This window comes from Peromyscus californicus, unplaced genomic scaffold (genome assembly GCF_007827085.1).
Source record: "Peromyscus californicus insignis strain IS unplaced genomic scaffold, ASM782708v3 Scaffold_1__1_contigs__length_55948999, whole genome shotgun sequence".
Taxonomy (NCBI): domain Eukaryota; kingdom Metazoa; phylum Chordata; class Mammalia; order Rodentia; family Cricetidae; genus Peromyscus; species Peromyscus californicus.
Window position 1 is genome coordinate 48689316 of NW_026294492.1, and position 10634 is coordinate 48699949.

The window sequence follows — 10634 nt, forward strand, 5'->3', positions numbered from 1 at the left end:
TAAGACTGTGCAAGGCAACCTAGTATGGGGAATAGGTTCCTAAAAGCCAGCCAAAGCATTAGGAACAGGCCCTGCTTCCATTCCTAGGAGTCCTCCAAGTAGACCATGCTACACAACTGTCACATATGTAGAGGGCCTAGGTTGGTCCCATACAGGTTCCCTGGCTGTCTGTTCAGACCCTGTGAACTCCTGTGAGCCCAAGTTAATTGCTTATGTGGGCTACCTAGTGATGACCTTGAGCTGCCTAGCTCCTACAATCCTTCCTTTCTTCAACAGGATTCCCCAAGCTCAGCTCAGTGCTTGCCTGTGGGTCTTTGCATCTATTTCCATTAGTTACTGGATGAAGGCTCTCTGATGACAACTGGGTTAGTCATGAATTCTAATTACAGGTAGTAATTGATGATTACAGGAGAATGCCAGTTCAGGCTACATATCTACTATTGCTAGGAGTCTTAGCTGGGGTCATCCTTGTAGATTCATAGGAGTTTCCCTTGAACCAGGTTTCTACTAGACCCTAAGTGCTCCCCATATTAAGACTTCTCTTTCAGTACTCTCACCCCCCCAACCTCATGTTCCCATCCCCACCTATTCCCAATGTACCCAGGAGATCTCTTCTGTTTCTCCTTCCCAGGGAAATTCATGAATCCTTTGAGCTCTCCTTGTTACCTAGCCTCTCTGGGGTGTGGATATTACAGCTAATATCCACATATGAGTGAGTACATACCATGATTTTCTTTCTGACTAAGGATGACCTTTTTTCTAGTTATGTGCATTTGCCTTCAGATTTCCTGATGTCATTGTTTTTAACAGTTGAGTAATACTCCAACTGTGTAAATGAACCAAATATTCTTTATCCATTCTAGGTTGTTTCCAGGTACTGGCTACTATGAATAATGCTGCTATGAACATAGTAGAGCCAGTGTCCTTGTGTTATGGTTGAGCATCCTTTATGTATATGCTCAAATGTGGTATAACTGGGTCTTGAGGTAGATTGACTCCCAAATTTCTGAGAAACTGCTATATTGATTTCCAAAGTGACTGTATAAGTTTGCACTCCCACCAGCAGTGGGAGTTCCTCTTGCTCCACATCCTTTCCAACATAAACTGTTATTAGTGTTTTTCATCTCAGCCATTCTGATTGGTATAAGATGGTATCTCAGAGTCATTTTGATTTGCATTTCCCTGATGCCAAGGATGTTGAGCATTTCTTCATGTGTATCTTAGCCATTTGAGATTCTTCTGTTGAGAATTCTCTGTTTAGATTTGTACCCCATTTTAAAAATTAGATTATTTTGTTTGTGATATCTTGTTTCTTGGGTTCTTTGTATATTTTGGAAATCAGCCCTCTGTCAGATGTGGGCTTGGTGAAGATCTCTGCCCATTCTGTAGTCTGCCATTTTGTCTTATTGACAATACCCTTTGCCTTACAGAAACTGTTTAGTTTCATGAGGTCCCATTTATTAATTGTTGATCTCAGTGTCTCTGCTAATGGTGTTCTATTCAGGAAATTGTCTGAAAGTATCTTTTAAGACAATTTACTTTCCTATTTGTTTTATGGATATAAATGTATTTGCCAAAATATATGTATGAGTGCTTTATGTGCCTCCTGTGTGTAGAGTCCAGAAGAGAGAATTGGATACCATGGAACTGGAGTTAGAATCACTTGTTTGGTGCCATGTGCATGCTGAAAACCTAACCTGTGTTCTCTGGGAGAGCAGCTAGTACTTTTGACTGCTGAACTATCTCTGTTTAACCTCTAGAAAATTATTGTCTTTGAATAGTTGTCATGCCTTATATATATCACAAAACTGTCTCTAATTCCTTAAGTCTCTTTTACCTAGTGTCTTAGTTATAGTTAATCTTTGCTGTAACTAAACATCATGATCAAAGCAACTTAGGAAAGAAAGAATTTATTTGTTTTTTACTTACATATCACTGTTCATGATAGAAGGAAGTCAGGACAGGAATTCAAACAGGGAAGGAACCTGGAGGCAGGAGCTCACACAGAGACTGTTGAGGGGTGCTGCTTACTAGTTTGCTCCTCATGGCTTGCTTAGCCTGCTTTCTTGTAGAACTCAGGACCACCAGCCCAAGGAAGACACCATGCACAATGGGATGGGATCTCTCCTATCAATCATTAATTAATAAAGTGTTCTGAGGCTTGCCTGTAGTCTAATTATGGCATCCTGTATTTTCAACTGAGGCTCCTTCCTCTCTGATGACTCTAGCTCGTGTCAAGTTGGCATAAAACTAGCCAGTACAACTGATTCCTTGTGAATTTGACACATAAACACATCACTGTTAAGCCACAACCTTTCTTTTCTTGTTTATTGCCAAGATCAGATATTAATATCAACACCAAAATATAAAACATTTTAGAAACTTAAAAAGGCACATGGTCTTTATAAATTCAAATACTTTAAAATTCAATCTCTTTAACAATTCAACATCTGTTTTAAAACCTAAAATCTCCTTAAAAATTCAGTCTTTCAACTATGGGCTCTTGTAAAATCAAAAATAAGTGAAATACTTCCTTCAAGAAGGAAGAATCAGCCGGGCGGTGGTGGCACACACCTTTAATCCCAGCACTCGGGAGGCAGAGCCAGGTGGATCTCTGAGTTCGAGGCCAGTCTGGACTACCAAGTGAGTTCCAGGAAAGGCGCAAAGCTACACAGAGAAACCCTGTCTCGAAAAACCAAAAAAAAAAAAAAAAGAAGGAAGAATCAGGGCACAGTTGCCATTTGATCACAGGAAAATAAAACTCCAACAACTTAAATAACTTAATGTCCAAAATCTGGGATTCACTCATGATCTTCTAGGTTCCTCCAAGGAGTGTGTCTCCTTCTGGCTCTACCTGCACCACACACAGCTTGTCTTCTAAGCTCTGGCAGGTTCTACTCCAAGACTCTTGTTGTTCTTGGTGGTCATCCCTTAATACTGGAATCTCCCAAAATCCTGGTGTCCTTTGCTGAAACTGGGCTGTACCTTAACCAGTAGCCTCTCCTGGTCTCTCTTCAGGAAGTCCAAACCTGCCACACAGTGCCAAGCCTCAGCTGCTCTCCATGATCTCTCATGCCTTCATAACTAGTACCAGCCGGGTGATTCTTTACCTCACCATATTCAACTAACAGCATGAGAAAGAACCTTGGCAGCTTTTAGAACACAGCTTCTGTGTGCTGACCCTGAGGAATCACTTCCCAGAAGACCCCACCTCAGTGATGCTTGTCTCTTAATCACAGCTGACTCTTTACCCATAGCTAACCAGCATCCATTGTCCTAACAAAGCAAAGGTTTTACTTTGGTGGTTCTAGTCTCTTCTTAATCATAGCTGATTCTTTAACTCCAACTAACCAGATAACACAGATCCTTCACAGGAAAGGCCAGAGCAATCTTTGCTTCTCTTGCAAACTTCACAAGCCAGGCCTCAATCATCTATATTGTTTTCAAAATTTACATCTTTAAAGTAACTACCAAAAAGCTCACTGAGCTCTGAATACTCAGTGGCTTTTCTAGATTAATGTTCCAAAGTTCTTTCACAATCCTTCCAAAAGCAACATGGTCATGTTTGTCACAGCAATACCCCACTCCTGGTACCATCTTGATGTAGTTACAGTTACTATTGCTGTGATTAACCATGATGTCCAAAGCAACTTGGGGAGGAAAGAGTTTATTTGGCTTACACTTCCATACCACTTTTCATCATCTAAGGAAATCAAGATAGGAATTCAAATGACAGGAAACTGAAGACAGGAGCTCATGTAGAGGCTATGGATTGAAGGGTGGTTGAAGGCCTGCTCCTTTCGACTTGCTCAGGCTGCTTTCCTATAGAATCCAGGAACACCAGACCCAGGGATAATACCAACCACAATGGGCGAGGCAATGCTCCATCAATCACTCATTAAGAAAATGCCTTTCAGGCTTACCTACAGCCTGGTTTTTTGGATACTATTAGTTAATTGAGATTCTCTCCTCTCAGATGGCTTTAGTTTGTTTAAAATTGACATAAAACTATCTAGTGCACATAAGAAAGCATTTTGTCCAGCAACACATGGTGAATGGATAATTTTTTTTACACGGTCTGCTGACATTCAGGGATGTGGCTGTGGACTTCTCCCAGGAGGAGTGGGAATGTTTGGAGTCTGCTTGGAGGGATTTGTACATTGATGTGATGTTGGAGAATTGGAGAATTACAGCAATTTAGTCTTTGTAGGTAAGTACTTTTTTTTTTTTTTTTTTTTTTTTACTTTTGAGACAGGGTTTCTTTGTGTAGTTTTGGTGCCTGTCCTGGATCTTGCTCTGTAGATCAAGGCTAGCCTCAAGCTCAAAGAGATCTGCCTAGCTTTACCTCCCGAGTGCTGGGATTAAAGGCATGTGCCATCACTGCACACACTGCCCAGCTCCTTTTTTTTTTTTTTTAAGAATACTTTTCTTGTAGGATTCTTTTTTTTTTTTTTTTTTTTTTTGGTTTTTCGAGACAGGGTTTCTCTGTGTAGCTTTGCGCCTTTCCTGGATCTCACTGTGTAGCCCAGGCTGGCCTTGAACTCACAGAGATCCACCTTGCTCTGCCTCCCGAGTGCTGGGTTTAAAGGTGTGCGCCACCGCCGCCCAGCTCGTTGTAGGATTCTTGATTAATATTTTCTATTTACTTACTTTGTGCATATGTAATCTCTCTGGAATGCTTATAGACTACCAGAAATAAGAGAAATTCTAGTAATAAATGCAAGTTTTTCATGGTGTTTCCTTTACATTCTTCTCTGTTCTCTGCAAGAGCAACCAATGCTGTATACTTCACAGTTTCTCCAGCCCTTTTATCTCATTTATAATGAAACCTTCAAAGAGAAATTTGAATATTCAGAAAAAGTAAATTCATTGAAGTACATTTAGTAATTGAAATATTTTGATTTTACTGTTACATTAAACTATCTGCCTATTTCTGATTTTTAAAAAAATAGAGAAGTTTTAGAATAGAGAAAAAGGTGGTTGTGGTAAGCATGTTGATTTTGTTTAATCTTTCCATTTATTTTGAAATGTGGTGCCTACATTTATTCCTAGCACAGCATGATTTTAATCCTACCTCTATGGAAGCTGAAGCAAGAAGTTCTGGTGAGTTCTCTGTGTAGTGAGTTCCTAGCTGGCCAAGGCTATACAGTGTGATTATCTCTCATAAATATAAACAAGAAAACAAAAAAACATTCTACATATTGTTATTCAAAGAATTCCTATCTCAAAGTACATTATTGCTTGATCACCTACTTGTCCTACCTTCTGCAAGGTATGCAGTTTAGATAAGAAGGAAAAGGCTATTATTGATCCTTGAAGTTTGATGGAAATTAAGGTGGTGGTACTTTTGAGCATTCACTTAACGATAGAGAAACACAAAAGACCTCCATTGAGAGCTCTGTTCCTATGAATTGCTTGTTTCCTTGTTTTTGAGAAATTAAGGAGACATTAGTTATTGAATCAATACCTATTAGCCCAATTTGTGCTTATTTTCCAGGGAAACATCATGAGAAGGTCTTGGGTCAAGGCTCAAAGCACATTGTCTATGAGTTTATGAATATTCAAGAGAAGTCTCATAAATGTAGTGAGCTTGGAAAAATGATTCATGAATCCTCCCAGTGTACATCTTACAGCACAAGTGATATTACAGAAAACTACAGTGAGTACAGATGTGGAAACAGCATGGAAGCCTCTATTGATTCATCAAACCTAAACAGACATAGAATTGGGAACACTGAAGAAGACCCCTGCAAACATAAAGACTGTGGGAAATGTTTAAATTTGTGTTCCATCATTAGTCAAAATCAAAGGATGCATATTGGGAAGAAAGAACACAGAAATGCAGAGTATGATAAATCATTTGACTCTAAACATAAACTCATGCTGAAACAAATCCTTATTGGAGAGAAAGCACAACAATGCATGGAATGTGGAAAATGTTTCTGGGACTACTCAAGCCTCAGTAGACATCAGAAAATCCATTCCAGAGAGAAACTCTACAAATGTAAAAAATGTGGCAAGGGTTTTTATCAGTTATATCAGGTTAAAGATCATTATAAAACCCATACTGGGGACAGACCTTACAAATGCACTGATTGTGAGAAATCCTTTGCCAGTGGCTCATATCTTAGAAAACATCAGACTATTCACACAGGAGAGAAGCCATATACATGCAGTGAATGTCACAAATGCTTTAGCCAGCTGACATACCTAAGAACCCATCAGAAAATTCATACAGGAGAGAAACCTTATAAATGTAGCGTATGTGAGAAATTCTTTACATGTGGGTCAGGTCTTAGAAAGCATCAGAGAATTCATACAGGAGAGAAACCTTACAAATGTAGTGAATGTGAGAAATCCTTTACACATGGCTCAGATCATAGAATACATCAGAGAATTCATACAGGAGAGAAACCATACAAGTGCAGTGCTTGTGAGAAAACCTTCACATGTGGCTCCGGTCTTAGACAACATCAGAGTATTCATAGAAGAGAGAAACCTTACAAATGTAGTGCGTGTGAGAAATCCTTTACTTGTGGCTCAGAACTTAGAATACACCAGAGAATTCATACAGGAGAAAAACCTTACAAATGCAGTGAATGTGAGAAATCCTTTACATGTGGCTCAAATCTTAGAAGACATCAAAGAATTCATACAGGAGAGAAACCTTATAAATGCAGTGAATGTCAGAAATCCTTTACATGCAGCTCAAATCTTAGAATGCATAAAAGAATTCATACAGGAGAGAAATGTTACAAATGTACTGAATGTGAGAAATCCTTTACATGTGGCTCATATCTTAGAATACATAATAGAATTCATACAGGACACAAACCTTACCAGTGTAGTACATGTGAGAAATCATTTATATTGTCCTCAGATCTTAGAAAACATCAGAGAATTCATACAGGAGAGAAACCTTACAAATGTAGTGAATGTGAGAAATCTTTTTCATGTCTCTCAACTCTTAAGAAACATCAGAGAAGTCATATAGGAGAGCACCCTTTCAAATGTAGTGAACATTGCAAAGTCTTCACTCCCTTCTCAGGTCTAAGAAAATATCAGAAAATTTGTACTGGGGAGAAAAGTTTCCATAGTAAATAATGTGGCATATACCTTTTCAAAGCTATCACTAGAGACCTCTGCATTCTCTACACTAGAGTATCATTATGAACATGAGAAACTTGAGAAATCCTTTAAGCAATGTTCAACTCATAAAAAACATTAAGAGATTATGCTGAGGAAAAATTCTGAAAATGTGACAATGTAGAAACATTTTCATTAAAACATTTTTTCTTTTGAACCTCAAATACTACATACAAGTCCAAAATGGAGAAGCCTGAGAAATGTGCTGTAGTGCAGTAGTTTCTTGGAGACTGAAACATTTTGTGCTGAAGAGAAGCTGATTAAATAGGAAGTAGCACCTCTGTATAACTTCAGGAATTCCCTGAAACTGATAGGATTAGCTATGTATAACTCCCATGAAGAAACTCAGACCAGGCATGCTGCTTAAAAGAGGCTCTAATGAAATGAACCACCAAGAAAAGACACTCTTCAGCCTGTAAATATGCCTGCAGGTATGCTCTGGAAGTCCAGGGTTCATAAGCTGTATCCCATGCTAGGTTGGAATTTCATGACTTTTGTAAGCAACTCTTTCCCCACATTCCTGGTAGTGATACCAGTAAAATTTCTTGGCTCAAGAAGATTGACTTCAGTGGCATCATAGTTATGTCTGTTGTCGGTTCCCATTTTGGGGTAAGTAGATGCATCTCTATGTTGCATCTTCCCAGGGAAGTTTTATCATACATATGCTGAACCCATTAATTGTTCCTCCAAACTTGTTTTACACCAGAAAATTGAAATTAGAGAGGAAGCTTTTTAAGTGTCAGATTTGTGCTTCATTACACCTTAAAAATTCCACTTCAGAGAACCTGAAGAAATGTATTGAAGTTGTGAAATACTTACACAGTGCTACCAGTGTAGGCTCATATGAAAACTGAAAGTTGAGGAAATAAAAAGTAAACCTAAAGTGCATAGTTTGCAAACACTTACTGGTGACCACAGAGGTCAGAGGAGTATTGTTCCAACCCCAGTAGCAAGCTGTTAGGATCCATGTGATGTGGTGCTGACAAACAAAATCAGGTCCTCTTGATGAATAAAGAGTGTTCTTTATTGATGAGCCATCTCTAGCACCACTGATTTTTAACACCAAACAAGCCTGATGACCTGAGTTTGGTCCCCAGAACTCACTTAAACATGGAAAGATAAAATTGACTTCACAAAGTTGTCTTCTGAGTTCCATACGTTTATTGTGGCATGTGTATGTTCACATACATGCAATATAATAAAAATAATTTTTAAATAAAGAATTCATTAAAGTATTTCAGGTGACTACAGTTTTGTTTTTTTTGTTTTTGGGTTTGTTGTTGTTGTTTTTACCTTGGTGCAATTTCCAACCATAGTGAAATATACTTATACATTTTGCTACTCAGTTTTATTTTATGGATAAAGTTGATTTGCTCATAACAGTTATAGCCACAAGACTGTGTTTTAGTTTTAGTCTTAGTGTTTAGAGATACAAAGATGTTATTACAGTTGACATTGTTGTGAAGCAACCATTAAAGTGTTATTTACTATTAAGTCATTATTTTACTATGTTTCTCAGGCAGTATCTAAGGAAGGAGAAAAGTGAGTTTGAGGCCCATTTACAATACACAGTGAGTTCCAAGTGGCTTGGTCTATTAGACCTCTCTCAGATTGGAGATGGGGAAATCTTTTCCTACTCTATAGGCTGCTGCTTTGTTCAATTGATGGTATCCTTTGCTTTACAGAAGATTTTTAGTTTCAGGAATGCCGTTTGTTAATCTTAGTGCCTTCACTATCAGTGTTCTGTTCATAAAGTCATCTCCTATGCCAATGCATTCCATGCTATTCCCCACTCTTTCTTCCATCAGATTTAGTGTACCTGGTTTTATGTTGATGACTTTGATCTACTTATACTTGAGTTTTTTACAAGATGCTAAGTATGACTCTATTTGTATTCTTCTATGTGCAGACATTGTTTGACCACCACCATTTATTGAATGTGATATTTCTTTTCTATTGTGTATTTCTGTCTTTGTTAGAAAAAATCAAGTGTCCGTAGGTGTGTGGATTTATGTCTGGCTCTTGAATTTGATTTTGTTGTTTAACATATCCCTTTTATGCCAATACCTTGAATTATTTTTTCTTTTATTACTATAGTTCTGAAGTACAACTTGAATGCAGGAATGGTGAGACCTTCAGCAGTTCTTCTATTGTTCAGGATGGTTTAGCTATTCTTTTTCTGTGTTGTATGTGTGTGTTTCTATATGAGATGAGAATTTTCCTTTCAATGTCTATGAACATTTGTGTGATAATTTTAGTAGGGATTGCACTGAATGTGTAAATTGCTTTTGGTAGTATGGCCATTTTTACTATGTTAGTCCTACTGACCCATGAGCATGGGAAAGATTTACAGCTTCTAGTATCTTCAATTTCTTTCTGAAAGACATTTAAGTGTTTATTATACAAGTCTTTCACTTGCTTGGTTAGAGTTACATTCTAAATATATTATAGTGTTTTATGTAATTGTGAAAGGTGTTGTTTCTCTGATTTCTTTCTCAGTCCATTTGTCATTTATGGATAGAAGGGCTACTGATTATTTTGAGTTAATCTTGTATCCAGTCACTTTGCTGAAAGTGTTTATCAGATGTAGGGTTTCCTGGTGGAAAATTTAGAGTCATTTATGTATATTATCATATCATCTGCAAATAATACTTTGACTTCTTCATTCACAATCTGTATCCCCTTGATCTCTTTCAGTTGTGTTATTGTTCTAGCTAACACTTCAAGTACTATTGAATAGGTATGGGGAGAGGACAACCTTGTCTTGTTCCTGATGTTAGTGGAATAGCTTTGAGTTTCTCTTCATTGAAGTTGATGTTGTCTATAGGCTTGCTGTAAACTGCCTTTATTACATTGAGTTATGTCACTTGTATCCTTAATCTCTCTAAAATTTATCAAGAAGGGGCTTTGGAGTATGTCAAAAGCCTTTTCTGCATCTAATGAGATGATCGTATGTTTTCTTTCAGTTTGTTTATATGGTAGATTACATTTATTGATTTTCAAATATTGAACCATCCTCACATCTCTGGAATGAAGCCTATTTGATCAGGGTGGATGATACTTTTGAAGTGTTATTGGATTTGGCTTGCAAGTATTTTATTGAGTATTTTTGCATCTATATTCATTAGTAAAATTGGTCTGTAATTATCTTTCTTTGCCGCGCCTTTATGTGGTTGGGTTATCCAGGTAACTGTGGTTCACAAAATGAATTGAGCAATGCTCCTTATGTTTCTAGTTTATGGAATAATTTGAGGAGTACTGGTCTTAACTTTTTGAAAGTTTAGAGAATTCTGCTGTGAAATCATCTGGCCCTGGGCTTTTTTTTTCTTTCTTTTTTTCATTTTTCTTTTTTTTGTTGAGAGACTTTTAATGACTGCTTCTATTTAACTAGGGATTATAGTTCTCTTCAAATAGCTTATCTCATTCTGATTTAACTTTCCTAAATGGTACCTATAGAAAATTATTTATTTATTTTAGATTTTTCAATT

The 10634-nt window shown here is 37.5% G+C and overlaps 1 protein-coding gene across 1 annotated transcript; it reads left to right on the forward strand.

The window, feature by feature from the left end:
- Positions 1-4072: 4072 nt before the first annotated feature.
- On the forward strand, positions 4073-8255 carry LOC128116095 (zinc finger protein 420-like; the record flags this gene model as incomplete). Its single annotated transcript, XM_052747357.1, is given in 3 exon segments — positions 4073-4171; positions 4174-4210; positions 5498-8255. Coding segments are annotated over 3 exon segments (1743 nt in total), but the record flags the coding sequence as incomplete, so codon positions are not given.
- Positions 8256-10634: the final 2379 nt, after the last annotated feature.